Source organism: Adiantum capillus-veneris, chromosome 5 (genome assembly GCF_014529385.1).
Source record: "Adiantum capillus-veneris isolate H3 chromosome 5, ASM1452938v2, whole genome shotgun sequence".
NCBI classification, from domain to species: domain Eukaryota; kingdom Viridiplantae; phylum Streptophyta; class Polypodiopsida; order Polypodiales; family Pteridaceae; genus Adiantum; species Adiantum capillus-veneris.
In genome coordinates, this window is record NC_140935.1 from 73,895,662 (window position 1) to 73,919,215 (window position 23,554).

General features: G+C 45.2%; 1 protein-coding gene across 2 annotated transcripts in view; it reads left to right on the plus strand.

Annotated features, from left to right (window-relative positions):
* The first annotated feature begins 6,135 nt into the window (after positions 1–6,135).
* The window catches only part of LOC147457531 (uncharacterized), a 56,761-nt gene continuing 39,342 nt past the window's right edge, over positions 6,136–23,554 (plus strand). The window contains exons 1-6 of one of the 2 annotated variants that reach the window (XM_086512400.1): positions 6,136–6,269; positions 6,498–6,594; positions 7,095–7,261; positions 7,354–7,426; positions 7,508–8,981; positions 9,094–9,125. In XM_086512400.1, the coding sequence (XP_086368526.1) occupies positions 6,592–6,594; positions 7,095–7,261; positions 7,354–7,426; positions 7,508–8,981; positions 9,094–9,125 (1,749 nt within the window). In that variant the 5' untranslated portion in view covers positions 6,136–6,269; positions 6,498–6,591. The other variant, XM_086512399.1, reaches the window with a different exon arrangement.

Consider the following 23,554-nt stretch of genomic DNA (forward strand, 5'->3'; position numbering starts at 1 on the left):
TAAAATGTGACACAAATTGATGCTCAAAACAGCTAAAAATCAATCCACATATGCCATTGCAAGGCGAAGAATACCATCCGCCGAAAAGCTCACATCATGTGCATCCACATGGCAATATAAACGAGCATCAAGCATGTACCAAATGTGTATCAAAGATCATCCAAATGAGCTGAAAATTCAACTCACAATCATGCCAAAAATGCTTGCAAAACTCTCTGCAAATCTATGCACCACACTTTCCGAAATCTGCTCAATCGCATAAGTCAATGCACATAACCTGTGATGAAACCACTCTCGAACCTGGGAGTCCACAAGAATGCATACATCCACGAAGTGTTCTCAATGTGTGCGCATAAATGTGTTGAAAATATCAACCCACACTCTCTTCACTGAGAGAAAAACATCAATGCGCAAAACAAGAGAATGACAAAAGCTCAATCCGAGCTCTCTGAATGTAGCAAATCACCACAATACGCATACATAATCTTCAACTTTTCGAATACCCTGCAGCCTGTCAGCTCATATCTTCCAAACCGCTCAGAATTTGCAGAAACTTCCTTCTGCAAAGTTGTAGACCACGCGAAAACGGTTGGTAATGGACCTAAAAATGTGCTGTTTATACAGGTCAAAACAGATCTGTAAAAATCTGCACCTGTGTACCCTAATCGTGCAGGCAGTCTGAGTGACGTATCTCAAAATTGGTGAAGATTTTGAGAAAACGTTCTTCTGCAAAGTTGAAGAGGATGAAAAACCGGTCAAAAATAGTGCGAATCAGCTTGAATGAAGACATTTTGGTAGTCCAAAACAGATCTGCAAAAACGTGTTGCAGTTTTTGCTGCTTCTTTGCCTGCTTCCCCGCTGAGCTCCAATGGTGCTCCCAATCCCTGAGCTGTGATACCAGTTGAAGAGTGCGTGCGAGAGCGCGTGTGTGTGTGTGTGCAGCGATGGAGAAGAGAGGAGAAGAGGAGAGACCTTGTGTTTGCAGGGGCTGAAACTCACTCTCTACATGTGAGCCCCCTTATTCTATTATGTACATAATGAATAAGTATAGTGGGCGGGCACCTGGCCTAACCGGCCACATGGGGCTTTACCCCAACAAGAATAGATAGATAGATAGAGAGAGAGAGAGAGAGAGAGAGAGAGAGAGAGAGAGAGAGAGAGAGAGAGAGAGAGAGCATTATGTTTTTGTAATAGATAGCAAGAAACTGCTTAGAGGGCTCCCCATACACCCCTTAAAAATACAAGTAAGTGGCCCTTTGTGCAAGGAACGATTGCCCCATAGATAATAAATACCCACAAGTTGTCGCAAGAAAACACTGCTTTTAAGCTTGGGGGTGCATCTACCACCCCCCATATTAGAGGTGTCCCATTATAACATGCTACCATCGTGCACTACTTTGTGTTGCACGATGGCTAGAGCAACAAGTTGAGGCATTTTTTGTGGTTGTATGGGGCGCCGACCATTGCTATGTTGGGCCACACAAACAATGAGAGAGAGAGAGAGAGAGAGAGAGAGAGAGAGAGAGAGAGAGAGAGAGAGAGAGAGAGAGAGAGAGAGAGAGTCCTTTATAAATCTGTCAACATCATTTTTTTCTTCCAAAACAGGTGCCAAGTATGCAAAGCATTGTCACTGATGAGCGTTGGGGAAGAGCAACAACAAATCATAAGCCTTCTTGGCACATGGATTCGTGGATTGGTAAGTACTTGCAAGCTTGTTTGCGTCCATCCCATTCTAAACGATAGAATAGCTACCTTTGTAGCTCTTTGATTGGCCAACATTTCCACCACTTATGGCCTCCTTTTACAACCACATGTCATAAAATATAATATCTAACTTTACCAAATGATTTTCTCATATTAAACTGATCATTTAATGTGGGAGAATAAACGGGAACAAGAGTTAGATTAGAGACATGTGCTTCTAGACCTATCTCAACAGGGGACCAAAAGGAGAGATTGTTACATCTCAATAGGGGTCCAAAAGGAGATTGTCTACCAAAGAGCAATGTGTAATAAGTGCTTCTAGACTTATCTCAGCAGGGGACCAAGAGGAGAGATGGTTACATCTCAATAGGGGTCCAAAATGACAGTCTATCAAACAACAACATGCATCTAATGGACCTTAAAAAACCTTAGGGTTAGCTTCATTAAAGACCTCCAAAGGTTAGTGTTAAAAGTCCTTAGACCTTAGGCAAAGCTAGGGTTGTGCTTGAGGTGGGAACCCGGCCCAAGCTTTAGGTGCTTGTCATGCGTGGTGACTAAGGTGCTTGAGGTGCTTGTTATGCTTGATGAGTAAGGTGCTTGAGGTGCTTGTCGTGCTTCCTGACTAAGGTGCTTGAGGTGCTTGAGGTGCTTGTCATGCTTGATGAGGAAGGTGCTTGAGAAGCTTCCCATGCATGGGGGGTAAGGTGCTTGAGTAAAAAAGAGACCCTAAAAAGGAGGGGGAAAGCCACAAAGTTAGGGGAATCTTTGACTTAACCTTCCACTCACCCAAAGGGCACTCCCTTTTCAAGGGGCACATGGACACATGTCAGGCTCTCCCTATGCTTAGCCACATGGGGTGCTTGAATCCTATTGGCTTGGCTAAAGAGGGGACCAATGAGCTTCTAGTTTAATTCAACAAATATCTATAAATTCTCAAGTTCTCTCTCTCAAAGAGGTAAGGAGGACACTTGTCCTAATGCTACCCATGTTGCTTGAAATGAATTATGCATGTCATTGGCTAGGAGGAGAGGAGTCCAATGAGCTTTAAGCTTGAGCAAAAAGGAGGGGTCGACCAAAGCAAGCAAGGGGTGTACTTGGGGGTATACACCCTCTCACACACTCATTTTTCAAGAATTCTCACTTGGTGAAAGTGGAGGAACTCCATCTCCTTCTCCAATCTTGTTGAGAAGTGAGAGCCTACACCAACACTCTTGGCTATGGCATGCAAACCCAACCAAGAGCCATACTTCAATGCTTAAGCTTGCCATCTTCTCCATCTTCATTACTATGCTATTATGTATGCTAGCAAGAAGAGCGATGATAAGTGAGGAACTACTTCTTTCTCCTATGGAATGTTTCTTCTTCCCCTTTCCTATCCTCATTCCCCGCTAGCTCTCTCCACCTTTGAAGGTGTTTGAGGCCTTGGGACTGAGGCTGAGGATGGTTAATGCTTTTTACAAAGTCTATGTTATGCTCGTGATGCATGAAGCTTTCCATCTTCATAGCATCACCAAGATCACAAGGAACACAAAGATTGTACTATACCAAGTCTCTCTTGATGGGAGAATCTATAATACAAAAGCCTGTTGGAAGGGGGACCGGGTCCACATAAATCCGGTCCTCAAATGTTGTCAAGTTCTCTAAACTCTCTCTCTTGCAAAAGTATTGTTCATGCCAAGTTAATTAAGTATAATGGCTATGTTGCTACTACTAGTTAAGTTCACCCTCTATGTTCTCAAAGTAGTCTCACAAAATTCTCTCTTTAATTCTCCTAATTCCACTATTCTCAAAGTTCATGGGCCATTTCCATTACACCACCACTCCTTGGACTTGCCGTCTCCCATGTGCACCTCTAGTCATCTTCAATCCAACTACCATCGTCACTCCATTGCCCTGTAGAATCTGCCAATGCCTTTGACTCATGGTGGGTGAAAGAAGAGGGAACAATAGGCTAGTGTCAACGTACTGGGAGAATGAGATAGGAGACTTGAGAGGCACTGTAGACATCTAGGGGCCGTGCACTATGTAGCACACAGAGAGAGAGAGAGAGAGAGAGAGAGAGAGAGAGAGAGAGAGAGAGGTACCTTGAAATGTAGTGAGTTGGCTATGCATGAGCCTAAACGCAGGCTTTACAAGCAAGCACTAAGTAGGGCAATGACAAAGTGCATGCAGGAGCGCAGGTAGGTAGTCAACTCCCCATTGTGAACGATGACTCACACCAACAGCTTCTCTCTCATACAAACACACACACACACACACACACACACACACACTTACATTAGACATAGAAGGCACATGCATGCAGAATATTACATGTACTATGTGTGTGTGTGTGTGCAATGTGCACCATGCAAGAAAGATAGGAAGGCCTATGCAGGTCAATACTAAGGCTCGCACGCCGCTCATTGACAAAGACACGCAACCTCTCACGACCTAAAATCAGTCGGGTTGTTGATCACAATCTGCTCATAGCGGCAATGAGGAGCAAACCAAATAAAGCTAATAAACCCCTGCATGCCTACAAAATAGAGAACACTTTAAAATAACCCATGCATTCTACAACACAGTACTATTTGAAAGAAATGCCAGATGCCAATTTGAAAAGACTAATGGTGCAAAGAGTTGTGGTACCTTGCAAAACTCCTCGATGACGCACAAGCTCGAGCAGCGAGAGTTAGAGAGATTGATACAATTAGAGCAGTCGAATTGAGCAAAGCTTGCAGATAGGTCCCGAAAAAACGGCCGTCAAGAGGAGAGACTGGTAATGTGGTAGCACGCATGAGGTGGAGAGCGGGGGGACAAACAATATTGGCACACGAGCCTAGTAGGTTGACCACATGTGAAACGAAGGGAATCCACATGCTTGGTGGTGGATGTTGCCACCATTTTGGGTGCCGAATATTTTGTTGCTGCCACTCCATTACCCATGAACTCTACAAAATTCTCGAAATCTCTAGCCTCCTTACATGCCAATAGCTCCATGGGTTTGGGGGGGGGGGGGGGGAGAGAGAGAGAGAGAGAGAGAGAGAGAGAGAGAGAGAGAGAGAGAGAGAGAGAGAGAGAGAGAGAGAGAGAAGAGAGAGAGAATAGCCCACATTTGCATGGAGCCAAGGCATTGAGCTTTGTCTTAGATGGATTTTCTGTCCACCAATTATAGCCCCAACATGCAGCCCATGCCTCAAGCTAATATTGGCGGCAAGGCGATATTCTGGGACAAATTTTGTGTGGAATTGAAAGATATTAGAGCGCTTTGAAAGATATTAGAGCGCTTTTAGGGGGAGGGGTGGAGCAGGAGACACGTGTCTTAACTCTACCAGCCTTAAAGGAGTATATAGAATATAGATATAGATAGATAGATCAAAAGAGTATGTCGTACACATTTTGAAAAAGGATTATTAGGGTGAATCAGAGAAGATGCACAAAAGAGAAGGATTGGTTAGCCCTTCGAAGGACAAGGTCATGAGGGTGCCAAGTGTCAGCAAGGAGGCGGTCAGACGAGGAGAGGGTGCATAGAGTGAGGTGGGGAGGGCCCGCGAAAGAAATTCAAAGCTTTGAGTGAAGGAAGGAGGCATCCATTGAATATGCTCCATGGAGGAGCAGAGCCATGAGTCGCAAGGTCCGATCGCATAGGGTGGAGGAAACGATTGAGTCGACGGAGGAGTAAAGCCATGAGCAAGTAGCAAGGCCGCTCGAGTAGCAAAGTAGAGTTGTCGAAGGAGCAGAGAGAAGCTAGCGCAAGGAGTTTGAGAGAGCAGGCATATAATCCAAGAGTTGCAGGGAGGAGCGAGGGGAGACCTTGGTTCGTGACGGTCGCCTGCCCTGCTCTGTGCAAACAAGCAGTGAATGTTTATGTTTTTTTTCATTAAATGGATTGCAGATTGCTTCAACTTCGCTGAATGCTAGAGTGGTTACGAGAGCATTTGTTTACTTTCCAATCCATTGCGCCGCGATCGAACCCCTACTCTCTCTTTTAATTTAAAAGGATAGGAATCTAAGGGGAGGTAACTCTGGAGAGGGAGGAATCAAATCAAATGAATAAAATAGAGAGAACAAAGGTGCAGTTCACATGGTGCAGTGGTTGCGCACAAATGCGCAACTCGAAACCAGTAGCTAGCAAGTTCCCATGAGGCAAAGCGAAGTCGCACAATGACCTCAAAAATTCAGAAAAAGGTTGAAAATAGCATTCAGAGCGTGAAAGGCGACGTCTTATTCCTGCACGATCTTGTCATTTTCTGCGATTGCAGGCTCGCTCCATCCCTTCAACCTCGAGCAGGAATGCAACTTGTTGCCAACCGGTTGCGAGTTTTCTTCTGGCAACCACTCATGAGAACTAAAAAGGTACGCAAGCGGTTGGCAACCAGTTGTGAACCCAGTGCCCATGTGAACTGACTCAAACACATGTCCAACGCTAAAGAAATGACCTTTCATACTCTTAAGACAGGCCAAAACAAAATTGTGTACATCGTGCTGCTGGAGGCCCGAGCGATCGGCATTCAGGGGTAGGGGTGGCAACCCTCGTGGCAACCTTAGCGGCCGCCGGCCATCATGTACGTGCAGATTGCAAGGTGAGCGAGTCACCGAATTTCGAAAAAAACTAATTTTTTGTATTACATACATCCTGCAATGTTTGCGAATGGCTATGGCGGGCACTCGCCGTCGCACAACCATCTGCGAGGCACCTGCATGCACTTGCGCTCTCGCTTCACATGAATTTCCTATCTTTTCGCTACAGTTAGAGGCTTCCTAGCGCTCTGATTCTTGGAACCGAGATTTAACTAGTCCTACTGAATCAGATACGCATCTCCATTTTGTAGTCGCTAAGCTGAGGGGCTCTCATACGGTGCGATCAACTTCCACACGACTGCAACCTACTAAGAGCTGGAAACTATGGTAACCTCGGCATTCTCTACTTTCTTTGATAGCTGTGGTGTGTTCGAAGCTTGTAGGATAGTCTTTTATCAGTAAACATGAGGAAAGCAATAATGCTGGGCATTCGCCAAATTTTCTTCATTAATCTTTGATCAATACAAAGCATTCATGTGTTCAGTAAAATAATTTTCCATGCTGAGTCACATGTAGTAACTACTCATAGTTTCCGTTGGCTATCTGGGATCAATTAGGATGGACTAGTAAAGGCTTGTTCTAGGTTTGCTGCCAAGTAGCTGTGATAGGCTTCTTACTATGCAATATAAAGGCATCACGATTCTTAGCTTAAGCCCATGACAGTTAGGGCACATGGTTTATTTCACAGTGTTTGTAGGGCCTGTCAATTTTCCCAACAATCTTGTCGTACAATTGAGAGTATCGAAAGTTACAAATTTCTACGTGCTTGCTGGAATGAAGCAGTTGTAATACATTATGAAGACTGTTGTGATTGTATCTTTCTGCAGGGATTTATGGTTGCGAGGCATTATGTGGATACTTCAGGTTACTTCGTTACGGTTTCAAGGACCAAAATTGATGCTTTACCACATTTTTGCGGCTCATCTTATATTCCTTTGTCAAGCACCAAAGCTTATAGTGGTGCTTCATTGGGGTCATTAGCCGTCACAGAAAGGTTAGCTGCATAGAATCAATGAGGGAAGCTCTACACACTGGTTGCTTAGTCTTAGTTCTGGTCCCAATGATTTTAGTTTTGGTTGTTTTAAGGTATTTGCATCGGAGTTTATTCAAAGGCAGCCGATGTGAGGGTATACGTCCTTCGAAAACGGCTAGAGTAGAGGTACGTTGCTGTTTTTGTTTGTGTTCTTGATGCATATCTGAAGTGGTTGTCGGGGTTTTGTAATTATGTTTTTTTAATCAGGAAGGTGATCGAAATGAAGAGCAGGCTTTAAATGACCAGGCACCTAAGACAGACCTTAAAGACGTAGAGGTGCTTAGAACAGCATTAGCTGCAGCGCAGGCTAAAATAGCTTGTGCAGAGAGTGAGAAGACGGAATCACTTAAAGCTTTAGCACAAGCAGAAGCAAAACTTCAAGAATACGCTGCCACAGTTGTTCAAGGCACAGAATCAGCCTTGCGGGAAATGCAGGCTGCAAAAGAGTCATTCAGTACGGAGCTTCAAAACATTCTCGAGCAAAAGCTGGCAGTAGAGTCAGAGCTAGTGCTTGCAAAGCAAGATGCCTTAGAACTTGCTGTGAGGGTCGACAAAGTTGCTGATTCTATCATTAAAGAGACAACTGCAAATATTGCAGAAGATGCTATGCTGAAAATAGGTGCTGCAAAAACTTCTGCTGCAGAAGCTGCTTTTACAGTGGAAGAAAAAATAAAGAGTGCTACCTTAGAGGTTGCTAATGCAATGATCAAGGAGACAAGGGATGCTATTGAGAAGTCATTTGCAGCATTGGAGGCAGCAAAAGAGAAGGCACAGAAGTCTGAAAATGCTCTTTTTCAAAGGATGCAGATTCTGGATGACATGGTTCTTAAGGAGGCTTCAGCATTGGGTTTACATCAATCAGCCTCAACTTTGCAGCGGCAGCTACAATCAGCTGACAGTGAGATACAGAGGCTACAAGCCGAAGTCAAGGCTGTTCTAGCTCGGGCCGAAGCAGCTGAATCTCGAGCTATTGCAGCTGATGAGGCTTTGAAGCAGTTTCAAGAGATGGCAAATCAAAATTCTCAAGAACATGAGGAAAGTGCCAAACGAGCACTAGAGGCCCTTAAAGTTGCTGGAGCAGCTCGTCTCGAGGCAGCCAGATCTGCTTTTAAGTCTGACATTGAAGCCCTGCAGGCCGCTCTAAATACAGTTCAGAAAGCTGAAAAGTCTCAAGAACAAGCCTATGCAAGGCGGTATCAGGCTCTCGAGCGTGCACTGGCTGCTGCTGAAGCCTTAACACATGCATGGAAAGAACGTGCTGTGGCTGTGGAAGAGTTGTTGCGGCGATTCAGGAGTGCTGGTGCTGATGCCATTGAAGTGGGTGGAGGCATCGAGGGTGTCCTAACTGGTGGCCGGATGGGAGCTCTGCTGGGAAATGACTCGAGGAAATGGGACCTACTCGCAAATGGACCTAGGCGGGATACTCCAGAGTGGATGGTAAGAAGAATTGAAGTGGCTTTGCAGGGCTTACCCCCCAGAAAACTTGGCCAAGATGATGAAGAAGTTGGTAAAAGGTTGGACTTGCCTGCAATTAAAGAAGTGTGGTGTATAGCTACTGCAAAGGTGAAAGAGGACGTGTACACACAGCAAGCTGCAGAGAAAGAGGCCATTGATGAGCAACGACGTGTATTAGAAAAGACTTTGAAAAAAAAAGCTGTTCGAAGGCCACCGAAGGTTTCAGGTGAGGCTGCAAGACTCAAGAAGGGCCTTTTGGTTGGGTCTCAGTTTGAACTTCTTATCTAAAGTTTTTAGGGAAACACATGCTGACCGCTTGCTCTTTTTTTCCCTTACAGAGTCGGGGACAGGGTCTGGTCGGGAGATTGTGGTACGTAGATATAGTTCTTTTCGTTTTGTTTTTGAGTGGTGCTAGGTGTTCAAAACGGATTTTTTGACCTCTTGTCTGTTTTTGGTCCTGCAAAGCATATGTGCCATTGGGGGTCAGTAAGGATCACATGAATGAAGAGGATTTTGTGGAGCCCTAGGGGTGTGTGTCAAAGAACTAGAGCAGTCTTCAGAGAGTTTTTTGCAGCGAACAAAGAAATCTTTACCTAGCTTTCTTGACAATTAGTCTTTAGCATTGCACTGGCCCAATGCCATGTCTCCAGACATCAGGATGAGCGCTTTTAGGATTGGCTACTAGGTATGATGGCTGATCTATGAACATTCTTCGCGTGATCACTACACATGAGCTGTGGTCCCTCGGTAACTTCATTGGCATACAGGAATTGTATGACCTGGTGGTATGGAAGACTCCGGATCTTGCTACAGAGGCTTGGGTCTTGGTCTGTGTTTTATTAGCTCGAAGGCTGGTGAGTGAGCCCATACTGGCTCTATTATTGAGAGGTGCTTGATGTTTGTTCTTTATGCTTGTGCTATATGGTTTATGTTGTGTGTGGGATGGACTTGTTAGCATTTAAGTCCCCTAGAATGATAATGTCACCATCTCTAGAGAACTCCCAAAATAGAAAAGGGGGACTATCCTTTGGGTGATGTGTAGACTGACGTACTCGGGGGAAAGTAGCAAATAGCAATGTAAAGATATCTGCCTGTCTCTGCTTTCAATCTCACCCACATGTACCTAGCCAGCTCATCCCCAGACAGTGTTCTATGATACTTCAGAGGAGATGCTGAGGGAGCTAGATGTTGTTGAGACAGGCTATTCCAGACTATCGCAGGATGTGGAATATACTGAGTATGGACGGCACCTAATAGATATAGGCACTGCACATGGACTGGCCATCTTGAATGGCCTACAGAGGTTTCCTGCTACGGGAGGTTTCACATGCTTCCCACAGAGACATGGAGCCAGCACAGTGGATTATGTCATGGCACAGCCGAATCTCATCTCTAGTATCCAGGATCTCACAGTTGGGCCCAGACCGGTTGGGGTGGCAATGGATGCTCTTGTGTCGATGACCATCTCCTTCCGGTTTAGTGTAGAACACAGGCCACGGGTAGCACCCCTACTCGCTACATCTTCACGCGGGAGATGGACTCTATATACATAGACGGGATCTACAGACGATTATGCACTGAGGAACCAAGGCGACCACTGGAGGAGCTTACTACTATTCTGACACAGACATTACATGATGTAGCAGCAGAGGCATACCCACACACCCAGCCTGAGCAAAGACGCCGTTCAGGGAGCATGCCTCAGAACAGCTGGTATGATGAGGAGTGCCGCCAGACTGGAGCTAGACTTCAGAGGGAGGTACTTTTGGGGGACATCACTCACAGACAGTCATAGATTGACTTCCGGCGCCTGGTGCGGTGGAAGAAGAGGGCATTTTTGGCTCGACTAGAGCAGGATCTGTACCAATTATTCTTGAGTTAGGACTCGCGTGAGGCGTGGCGGCTCTTTCATGAGCAGTCCCCCCCCCCCCCCCCCCCCCCCCGTCGTTACCTCTACAGAGACCTGGGGTCAATACGCATCATCTTTGTACACAATACCTGGACAGTCGCCCCTTCCCGACCCCCCCGATCCATGCCCACACACATGTGCTTTTTTCACCGCTGAGATGGTGAAGAAAGCCATTGACAGGATGAGGACTGGGAGAGCATATGATCATGATGGCCTAGTGGCTGAGCATTTCATACACGCCAAAGATCTACTAGCAGAGCTTTAGCACTTATGTTTAACCGCGCCATGTGTGAGGGCTTGCCTGATACTTGGAGCCTATCTACGATTGTACCTATCTTCAAGTCAAGAGACCCTATGGAGCCTGGGAATTATCGCACTATCATGATTGGACACACACTGGCACGGTTGTATGCGTCCATTCTTGAGCAACAATTGAGTAGATGGGTAGAGAGGGAAGGAATACGTGCAGATGGGCAGGCAGGGTTCAGGAGAGGCTTCTCTACTCTTGACCATATCTTGACACTCCGGTCCATCATTGAGGAGGGCAGATTGATGAGCGCGCGGCGGTGTGCGCAAGTGAAAGAGCACGCGAGGAAGTGCAGTGTGTGTGCAGAGAGGGGAGGTGAAGGCCAGCAGGCGAGGAAGCGCTAGCAGAAGAGAGAGAGCTCACGTCTTTGGGGAAAACTCAATAAGTGACTTTTGGGTTTTCCCACTTTTATTATAAGTGACCTTTAAAAAATGTGTCCAGGTTCATAAATATGAACCTGGACAAAGTATAAAAATGTACAAAAAAGGGGTTATTTAGGCCTTTAACCCAACAACCTCCCACTTAAAGGCATAAATGGCGCCTTTAAGCTACGTGACTCCCACCATCTCTATGCATAGATGATGTGCTTTGGGTAAGCACTTAGTGAGAGCATCGGCTGGATTTTGTGATGTATGGACCTTAACCAATGTAATAAGGCCATCCTCAAGCACTTCTCATATGAAGTGATACCGCACATCAATATGCTTTGTGCGTGCATGAAACATGGCATTCTTTGCCAGACATATGGCACTCTGGCTGTCACAACCAAGCATAGGCGCCTTGGCAAGCAAACCAAACTCACTGCATAGGCGTGCTAACCAAATAGCTTCTTTGGAAGCCTCAGTGGTGGCTGAAATATATTCAGCCTATGTAGTAGACAATGCAACAATCTTTTGCAATCTAAAACACCATGAAACAGCACCTCCCGCAAGAGTAAATACATAGCCACTTGTGGATTTCCGTGTATCCACATCACTAGCCATGTCAGAGTCGCAAAATCCCTTCAACTCCATTGGTCCTTTACCATAGCAGAGGCATTTGTTTTTAGTCCCTTTCAAGTACCTCATAATGGACTTCACTGCATCCCAATGCAACCTGCCTGGATTAGCCATAAACCGGCTCAGCTCTCCCACTGCATGGGCTATGTCAGGCCTAGTAGCAACCATAGCATACATAAGTGAACCACAAGTTGAAGCATAAGGCACACTTTGCATGTCATTGACTTCTTCCTTTGACTTGGGACAATCATCCTTGGAGATTTTAACATATGGCTGTAATGGCACATCAAGAGGCTTTGCTTCAGCCATGTTAAATCTGTCCAGCGCCTTTTCAATGTACTTTTCTTGCGACAAATACAATAGGCGCTTGCCTCTTTGCCGTGTAACACGCACTCCAAGTATATGTTCCGCTGCCCCAAGGTCTTTCATTGAAAACGCAGATTTCAGCTACCCTTTAAGAGCATCTACAGTGCTTCTTTTCTTTGCAGCTATCAACATATCGTCTACATAGAGCACAAGAATGATCGGGGTGCCATCCTCATCACGTTTCGTATACAAACAATGGTCTGCATGGCTTCTTTTGTAACCATGTTTAAGCATGAAGCGATCAAACTTCTTGTACCACTGTCTACATGATTGTTTCAGCCCATACAAGCTTCTATTGAGCATACATACCAAATGTTCCTTGCTAGGGATGACAAAACCCTCGGGTTGCTTCATGTAAAGCTCTTCTTCCACATCACCATGCAAGAAAGCGGTATGTACATCCATTTGGTCCATTTCCAAATCAAGAGCAGCCACAATGGCAAACAATACACGCAAAGTGGTCATCTTCACAACAGGAGAGAACACTTCCTGAAAGTCTATGCCCTTGGTTTGAACATATCCCTTTGCCACAAGCCTTGCCTTATACTTGGGTTTTGCATCAACAGTTTTGATTTTATACACCCATTTGTTAGGAATAGCCTTCCTTCCTTTGGGCAATTCAACCAAATCCCAAGTATGATTAGCATGCAAAGCTTTAATCTCTTCCTGCATAGCAAGCTCCCACTTGTCGCTGTGCTCACATGTCTTTGCCTCTTTATACGTAAGAGGCTCTCCCTCATCTGTCAACATAATGTAATGCAAAGAGGGGTCATATCGACTCACAGGCCGTCTTTGACGAGTAGACCGCCTCACCCAATGATCCACATTATCCGGCAATGGGTTTACATCAGGTGGCACTACAAAATCATCAACAATGGGCTGCTGTACATCATTTTCAACACCATTTTCAGCATTGTTTCTTGGCTGCAAATGCCCTTCAGGAGCCTCAATTTGCTGTCCAACATCATCTGTCTTGTGGGTGACTACCATGGGTCTATACCTTGTACTTTCCTTTATGGGTGAATCTGGGCTTATCCTGGATTCATCTAGGTATATTTTTTAGTCGTATAGCGGACATGCAGACTTCACATTGTGAAGTTTTCGTTCGAGTTACGACCAGTTGATATTGTGCTAATTCTTTCTTTCTTTTGTGGTGCGTATGCCCTATCAACTACCTCATTTTTGTGCTAATTTTTCCGATTTAATGCTTCTTTTAGTGCTAGGCTTCATTATGGTTGAGTCTGCCCTTGATCTCTGGAGTCATGACAGAAACTCAGTACGTTGAACTTTGTGTTGATGTATGCTCATGTGTGTGTGTGTGGTGTTGTGTTTGGGAGCATATGTTAGTACCTATTTCTACACCCACTATTGGGCACTGACGACAGTAGTGGGGATGTCGTGGTATTTAGTCAATACTATGCATGATGGAGCTGATGGTTATATTGTCTTGTGGGTGACTACCATGGGTCTATACCTTGCACTTTCCTTTATGGGTGAATCTGGGCTTATCCTGGATTCATCTAGGTATATCATTTGGCTCAAACACCACTGGATCATCTACATTTTCAGCCATTTGTGGTGCATCATGAGGGTCAAAAATAGGCCTAACAGGTTGCTGGTCATGCTGAAATTTCACCCTTTTATGGTCATGCTTTGAGGCACAATTGTTTTGAAGCAGCCTTGCCTCATTAAAAACAACATCCCGGCTGCGTACAACCCTTTTGAGATGAGGTAACCAAATCCTGTAACCCATTTCGCCTTCTTCACCATATCCCATGAAGAGGCCTTTAATGGACTTCGCATCTAGTTTACTCCTCAACTCAGGTCTAACATGCACAAAAGCTTCGCAACCAAAAATGCGCAAGTGATCATATGAAGCAGGCTTGCCAAACCAAACCTCTTCAGGGATGTCACCTTTCAAAGACATGTGAAGGGATCGATTGCATATATGCACTGCAATTTTCAAAGCTTCTCCCCAAAATCTATGAGAGAGATTAGCTGTGGACAGCCTGCATCTCACCCTCTCACAAAGTGTCCTATTGAATCTTTCAGCCACACCATTAGAAGAGGGGCTGTATGGTACAGTAAGCTCTCTCTTAATGCCCAAATTTTCACAAAACTTGTTAAATTCAGCACTTGTGTACTCCCCCCCATTGTCTGTACACAAGCATTTTAGCTTTCTACCTGTTTGGGTGGTCACAAATGCATGAAATCTCTTAAACGCAGCAGAGGCTTCATCCTTAGACTTAAGCAAATAAACCCAAATTTTCCTAGAATGATCATCACCAAAGGAGACAAAATAACATGCACCACCCATAGACTTTGTCACGTGACACATCCCAACCCTATGTGTCCGTGGACAAGCTACACCACAACAGGGTTCAGTCAGTCCAGTCAGTCTAGATTAGCAGTGATCTGGCACTTTTGTGAGTCTATTCGTAGACCGTGCATGCCCAGTCACTTAGCATAGATGCATATCCTCCGGTTGCACACAACATGATCATCGGAATTCCCATCAGAATCCATTAGCATCAGTTAAGGGAATTTTCCAGTGCATTTAGCCTATTTTCCTATTTATTTGTATTTTCACTTATTATCTTCAAGTGACTTTCCAACAAAAGTAGGGAGGGCAATTCTGCCAATTTAATATATAAGCAAACCCAAGTTAGCACTTTCTGGCAGAAGAGGCAGCAGGAGCTTCCCGCTCAACAGACAACTTCTTAGCAATACCCCCCTCAGCAGTAGACCCTCGCCATCCACTCCTTCCCTTTAGCGTTTCCTCCCAGCAAGCCATCGCCTACAAGTCCTCTTGCCTGGTGTTTTCCAACCTCAGCAGATACATCCCCGCCAGCGTTTTTCAGCCTTGACAAAAACGCCAGCATCACTTGCAGATTCAATGTTTTTTCAGCCGTGTCAAAAACGCCAGCTCAGCAGTAGCAAAAACGCAGAATTCAGCAGTTGGATTCTCGCAGTTTTCAGTCTATGACACAGTAGCAGATCAGCCCCTAGACGGTTGCAGATGTTCCCCCCATTTCAGCCATAAAAACGCAGCCAAAACAGTCATTTTCAGCCACCTAAACAGTCCCAGAATTCAGCGATTAGAAGATCTCAGATTTCAGCCATCATGTCGTCGTCGTCATCTCCGTCGTCGTCATCGGCATAGTCCCATTGCATCAATCCATTGCATACGCATTGTACACCTTTGTGCAATCAAAGTAGACCACTCTCGCCGACGAGAGTGGGGCCTTCGGAGGAGGGTTTTACAACCTCTCGGGTGTCGTATCTCTTCTCTCTCCTTCTCTCAGTCTCATTCACTTGCACGCACAATATCCACTCACTTTGTTCGTGATCATAGCGCTCTCCATAAGACGGAAAGCTCTCTTTCCCTAAGAACTAAAAGGAACCTTGAGCAATAAAGATCACTAATCTTGAGAAAATACAACATTCATTCCGCTGCACCTAACATTGGTATTAGAGCTTTGGAAGTGTTCTGCATTACTCAAGGAAAGAACCACAAGAACCACAAGAATTTTTTTTGCTTGTTGCGGTCGCACGAACCCAAGTTTACTTGGGCGTGGCGATTCCTAATCGTGTTTTGTTGAAGAGTGACAGGAAGCCCAAGAAAGAAGGGCTTGTCCAGCCTCCCCTTGTGTCTCTTTTCACTCATTGAGAGCGGACCGCGCACTTAGCAGCCGGCCAATCGACGTGAGGTGGGAAAAAGCAACCTTGGTGTGAGCGCAAGGCCGCCAAGGGGTGCGCCCGCAGAAAAGAGTAGAACTCGGGTGAAGAGAAGATCCTTCTCAACGTGATTTGCAAGCGAAAGAAAACCCCAAGAACCTCAAGATCTTCAAGAACCCAAGAACCCAAGAACCAAGACCCTCAAGAACCAAGACCCTCAAGAACCAAGTTCCTCATGAACTCAAGAACCAAAGATCATAGTGCATGGTCGTCACCCGAAGCGGAATGGATACTTCGTATACAGGTGATGAGCATGAGAGAGGCGGCGAAGATTTTTTCCCACCAGGAAACTTTTTCGACCCTTCCCCTTCGCCATCTACGCCACGAGTTGCACTCACTCCTATGGAGATGATGGTCAAGTCGATGTTGGACATGATGGCACAACAACAAGAAACGAATCGAGTTGCCTTGGCACAACTCGCAAGCAAAGTAGAACAAAAAGAAGCAAAGGACCGCGAGCGCGACGAAAGAAACGCAAGATTTGCCGCACAACAAGAAGAAAATCACATTGCTTTAGAACGCGAACGCGACGCAAGAAAAGAACTACGAAAGGAGAAAGCGGCAGCACGAGCCGCAGCCTTGGAGGCCGAGCGTGAAGCTGGAAGGGAGCTACGCACTCAAGAATTGCTTGCCCAAGTCCTAGCCTCGAAGACCGAACCACCCAAAGATCGTGGAAGTTCATCAAGTGGCGCAAGCCACGATGCGGATTCCAACCATCCAGTCACAGAGAAGTTGACTTTCAGTAAGTATGACGGTAAGATGGATGCTACGGTTATTCATTCTTGGTTGCATCAATTTAATGCTTATTTTGCGACAACTAAGAAGACAGGAAATAGCAAAGTTTTGACGGCAGCTATGTACCTTGCCGGTGATGCCATCAATTGGTACCAGGCATGGCAAGAGGCACAGCTAGCCACGCACCTAGAGGCAGCCGACGATTTCACGCCCCTTTCCTTCGATTTGGCTGATTTCCAAGACAAGCTCAAGGGGCGGTTTATGCCACCTAAGTACCTCGCACGATTGAAGAACGATTGGTGCGCTTTCAAGCAAAATGGTATGCCGGTTATGTCCTTTTCTAATCGTGTTTTGCAACTAGGTACCCAATTACGCATGTCGGATGATGAACACAAAGAGGCATTCCTTTTTGGATTAGACGACTATATCAAGTTCGATGTAGAAGTCTTCGATCCAATCGATCTCAACAAGGCGGTGGGAAAAAGCAACCTTGGTGTGAGCGCACTGTGCACTTAGCAGCCGGCCAATTGACGTGAGGTGGGAAAAAGCAACCTTGGTGTGAGCGCAAGGCCGCCAAGGGGTGCGCCCGCAGAAAAGAGTAGAACTCGGGTGAAGAGAAGATCCTTCTCAACGCGATTTGCAAGCGAAAGAAAACCCCAAGAACCTCAAGAACCCAAGAACCCAAGAACCAAGACCCTCAAGAACCAAGTTCCTCGTGAACTTAAGAACCAAAGATCATAGTGCATGGTCGTCACCCGAAGTGGAATGGATACTTCGCATACAGGTGATAAGCATGAGAGAGGCGGCGAAGATTTTTTCCCACCAGGAGACTTTTTCGACCCTTCCCCTTCGCCATCTACGCCACGAGTTGCACTCACTCCTATGGAGATGATGGTCAAGTCGATGTTGGACATGATGGCACAACAACAAGAAACGAATCGAGTTGCCTTGGCACAACTCGCAAGCAAAGTAGAACAACAAGAAGCAAAGGACCGTGAACAAGAAGCAAAGGACCGCGAGCGCGACGAAAGAAATGCAAGATTTGCCGCACAACAAGAAGAAAATCGCATTGCTTTAGAACGCGAACGCGACGCAAGAAAAGAACTACGAAAGGAGGAAGCGGCAGCACGAGCCGCGGCCTTGGAGGCCGAGCGTGAAGCTGGAAGGGAGCTACACACTCAAGAATTGCTTGCCCAAGTCCTAGCCTCGAAGACCGAACCACCCAAAGATCGTGGAAGTTCATTAAGTGGCGCAAGCCACGATGCGGATTCCAACCATCTAGTCACAGAGAAGTTGACTTTCAATAAGTATGACGGTAAGATGGATGCTACGGTTATTCATTCTTGGTTGCATCAATTTAATGCTTATTTTGCGACAACTAAGAAGACAGGAAATAGCAAAGTTTTGACGGCAGCTATGTACCTTGCCGGTGATGCCATCAATTGGTACCAGGCATGGCAAGAGGCACAGCTAGCCGCGCACCTAGAGGCAGCCGACGATTTCACGCCCCTTTCCTTCGATTGGGCTGATTTCCAAGACAAGCTCAAGGCGCGGTTTATGCCACCTCAGTACCTCGCACGATTGAAGGACGATTGGTGCACTCTCAAGCAAAATGGTATGCCGGTTATGTCCTTTTCTAATGGTGTTTTGCAGCTAGGTACCCAATTACGCATGTCGGATGATGAACGCAAAGAGACATTCTTTTTTGGATTAGACGACTGTATCAAGTTCGATGTAGAAGTCTTCGATCCAATCGATCTCAACAAGGCGGTAGCGATTGCTCTCGCACAGGATATGAAGCACAACAAGGGAAAGCCTAAGGAGAACAAGACTTCCACAAGTACCTCGCAGACTTCTCAGAACCCGCAGAACGGTAAGAACGGTAAGAATGGTAAGAACGATAACTCTTCTAACCAATCTTCCAACAGTCTCTCATCAAAGAATTCTTCCAATGAATCTAAGGGTAAGGCTAACACAATTGCTAAACCTAAGCTTACTCCTTATGAAAAGGTAGCACAAGGAATTGTAGGAGGATATATCACGTCAGAAGAACAAAGCACTTATTCTAAGGAAGGTCGTTGTTTTCATTGTCACATTAAGGGTCACATAAAAAGAACATGTCCTAAGCTTGAATCGAATGAATCTAAAGAACCCACAACACCCACTACATCTGTCAATGCAATGAATAATAACACGAGTGTGCCCCAAGTTTCTGAGGACCCTCCCATTGATGATTCTCTCATTAAATGTTATGGTCGTACGTCGGGGCACCGTTTTGTCATATTGTTTGACCCAGGTAGTATGCATGATGTGATCAGTTCCTCTCTTGTTGAGAGAGCCCGCCTTGAGGTTAGTCCGAGATCTCCTATCGAGGTCTCTGGCTTTCGTCCCGGTATAGACGCTCTCATCACGGAGGAGTGCCTTGATGTGTTGTTTGCAATTCAACAGACCGCCTTCACTAGAAGATTTGTTGTTTCTCCTCTCTCAGGATGTGATATGATTTTGGGCATTCGATGGTTTCGTGAGACTAACGCTCTCATTGATTTTGAGGCTAACACTTTAACTCTCAATGCCAAAAGTGATTCTCCTATTGTCTTTCATGGAGTGGACATTGCTCCTTCTCCATCTCTCATTGCTAATATGCAGGACAAGATTGCAAGGATTCAGGAGAAGGAGACTCTCTCAGTCTCTTCTTCTCCAAAGCATGATACACAGGATTTGCATGATTGTATGAAGCATAATGAGGAATTGAATGATATTGATTTTCATGATGGTTTGGATGACAATGACAAGCATGATGATTTGCATGATGAAGATGTGATTTCTCACAAACATTGAATTGCATGAAGATGATGTGATTGTTCACAAGGATGATGTGTTAGTGGATGCTTCTCCTAGCGAAGCTAACCTCGTTGTAGATTTGATTAATCACGAAGATCCGATCTTGGCTTTTGAGTCGAGGTCCAAAGAACCCCCACAGGACGATTCGATCATTCAGGACGAACCGATCTTGGCTCTCGAGCCTTGGTCCAAAGAACCATCATAGGAAGTATTATGTGCTCGCATGATTGATACGCATGCATTGTTCGAGTGTTTCATTCGTGAAGGTTTCCTGTATTTTAGTTAGCATCGTTATGTGATCCCTTTTCCTAGGCATGACATATTGCATATTGAGCACGTTTCTCTCATGGATGAGCACGAATGTATGCGGATTGTTCATGAAAAGCTGAAAAGTTTGTATGTAAGGAAGTCACATTCCATGTCTCTTTCTTGGCAAGACATAGTTTCTGAAAGAGCACATGATAGTATGAGCACCAAGCATGGGCATTTCCATTGTGATTTGCCACAGTTGATTGATTTCGATCAAACAGAAAAGATTCGAACGCATTGTTTGCATGTGTTTGATGAACGGATTGTCACTACGTCTCTATGTTCATCTACATTGCATACACAGTCTTTTAGCGAAGACAAGATTTTTTTCCTTCACTTTACATGGAATGGGTATGTTCATGGTTTTGTGTTGGAGATGGTTTCAGGAATTTTCAGCCATGGAGATTCTTGAAGACGAAAGGAGTAGGACTCTAGACGAAGTTGAAGCATCAAAGGATATTCAAACGACTTTGTGTCACTTTCGCCGCGGCCCAAAGAAGCAAGCGTTGCAGACCTTTATGAAGTTCAAGTACCACACGACCCACACATCAGAGTGGGCCGACAAAGAGTCCCTTCCAGGATTCCGTATGCTGTTGGAGATCTCCCTCGACGCCATACAGTTCGGTACCAGTACCTCACTTTGAAAAGGAGGGGATGTCACGTGACACATCCCAACCCTATGTGTTCGTGGACAAGCTACACCACAGCAGGGTCCAATCAGTCCAGTCAGTCTAGATTAGCAGTGATCTGGCACTTTTGTGAGTCTATTCGTAGACCGTGCGTGCCCGTCACTTAGCATAGATGCATATCCTCCGGTTGCACACAGCATGATCATCGGAATTCCCATAAGAATCCATTAGCATCAGTTAAGGGAATTTTCCAGTGCATTTAGCCTATTTTCCTATTTATTGGTATTTTCACTTATTATTTTTAAGTGACTTTCTAACAAAAGTAGGTAGGGCAATTTTGCTAAGTTAATATATAAGCAAACCCAAGTTAGCACTTTCTGGTAGAAGAGGCAGTAGGAGCTTCTCGCTCAACAGGCAACTTCTCAGTAGTACCCCCCCTCAGCAGTAGACCCTCGCCATCCACTCCTTCCCTTTAGCGTTTCCTCCCAGCAAGCCATCGCCTACAAGTCCTCTTGCCTGGCGTTTTCCAACCTCAGCAGATACATCCCAGCCAGCGTTTTTCAGCCTTGACAAAAACGCCAGCATCACTTGCAGATTCAGCGTTTTTTCAGCCTTGTCAAAAACGCCAGCTCAGTAGTAGCAAAAACGCAGAATTCAAAAGTTGGATTCTCGCAGTTTTCAGCCTATGACATAGTAGCATATCAACCCCTAGACGGTTGCAGATGTTCCCCCCATTTTCAGCCAAAAAAACGCAGCCAAAACAGTCATTTTCAGCCACCTAAACAGTCCCAGAATTCAGCGATTAGAAGATCTCAGATTTCAGCCATCATGTCGTCGTCGTCATCGCCATAGTCCCATTGCATCAGTCCATTGCATACGCATTGTACACCTTTGTGCAATCAAAGTAGACCACTCTCGCCGACGAGAGTGGGGCCTTCAGAGGAGGGTTTTACACAAGCACAGTCCTAGCTTGCTTAAGTTTAGGTCGGGTTCCCACCTCAAGTTCAACCATAGCTTGCTTAAGGTCAAAGGACTTTTAAGACGAACCATTGGAGGTCTTTAATGAAGCTAACCCTAAGGTATTTTAAGCTTCATTAGTTAACCTTTCTCTTTGACAGACCATCCCTCATTTGGGCCCCTTTACCATTGGCCCCGTGTTGAGATAGATCCGTAAGCACATGTCTATATTCTAACCCTTTTTCCCGTTTATTATCCCATATTAAATTATTAGTTTAATATGAGAATCATTTGGGTTGGTTAGATATTAGATATTTAATGACATTACCTCTCTTGAAATCATAGTCATCCTCGACTATGAGGTAAAAGAGATAAAGTCATAGTCATTAGTCAATTTGTTGTAGCGGGTAGAGGATCCCTTTTTACCTACGACATCATTCCAAGATGGATGACTAATCCATTTGGTGCTTGGGAGACATAGCTGCCGCAAGCATGTCTGCTCTTTAGTCCATTTCATCCTCCCAAGTAGAGTGACAAATTCTACATGGTGTTTGAGAGACGTCGTCATCCCAAACCTCTCGGTGTCGTATCTCTTCTCTCTCCTTCTCTCAGTCTCATTCACTTGCACGCACAATATCCACTCACTTTGTTCGTGATCATAGCACTCTCCATAAGACGGAAAACTCTCTTTCCCTAAGAACTAAAAGGAACCTTGAGCAAAAAGATCACTAATCTTGAGAAAATACAACATTCATTCCGCTGCACCTAACAGACTTAGTAGGCATGCTACATACATTGGAATGTACAAGATCAAGCACACAAGATTTACAAGAGACACCAGAGTATTAAGAACGCTTTACTTGCTTGCCATATTGACATTCATTACAAAAGTCAAGCTTTGTACCTTTAGCATGAAGCTTGTTCAAAGTACAAAGCTTAGAAAGGCCCTTTTGGCTCATATGGCCAAGCCTCTTGTGCCATAGCTCCATGTGAGAGTTAATTTCAGCCAATGCGATAAACTTGCCTAACACGGCCTTTCCATGCATGCAGTAAAGTGTCCCTTTCTTTGTGCCCTTTACAATCAGCCTTAAGCCTTTAGTCATTTTCCATGACCCTCTCTCAAACAAGATGCTGTAACCATGCATATCCAGTTGACCAACAGAAAGCAGACTCTTCTTGATTCCCGGCACATATCGAACATCATGCAAGACAAGCTCATTTGTGCCATCTATGGAGAGATGCACAGTGCCAATACCCTCAATGGAACATGCATGATTGTTTCCAAGGTATACATGGCCACGCTTGCCCGCATCAAAAGTAGAGAAACACTCCTTGATAGGAGTCACATGAAATGAAGTACCGGAATCAACAATCCAAGTCTGGGACAATGCATCATTGACATTCAATAAAGCATCAATAAGATCACTCTTGGTGATTTGCATGTCCTGTGAATGAACATTTAGAGAGGCATCAAAGTCATAAGCATCATCATCTGACAAAGTGGCACACAAGATGTCCTCTACATTTGACAGCTCCTCAATCATGACACTAGCAGCCACATTGGCCTTCTCTTTGTCCTTTGAGCTATCCTGTGCATCTGCCTTGACTTCCTTCTTCTCTTTGTCCTTTGAGCTATCCTGTGCATCTGCCTTGACTTCCTTCTTCTCTTTCTTTTTGTCTCCACCATTCTTTTTCCTTTCTAACTCAGCTTTATAGTACCTGCAATCGGGTTTCTTGTGACCTTTCCTGCCACATTGATAGCAAGTCACATCACCCTTGCCTTTGCTTGCCTTTCCCCTTTCTTTACTCTTACTCTTACTTCTTTGTGCATAAGCATTCTTCTTTTCTATCCTGCCTCTAACCATGTTGGCAGAGCTGTCTCCCTCTCCACTTGCTTTCCTCCTGATTTCTTCATTCAAGATAGAACCCCTAACACCATCAAAGGTCGAATTGGGGTTATTGGACAACGAAACCACCAAAGTTTCCCATGACTCAGGTAAGGTCATAAGT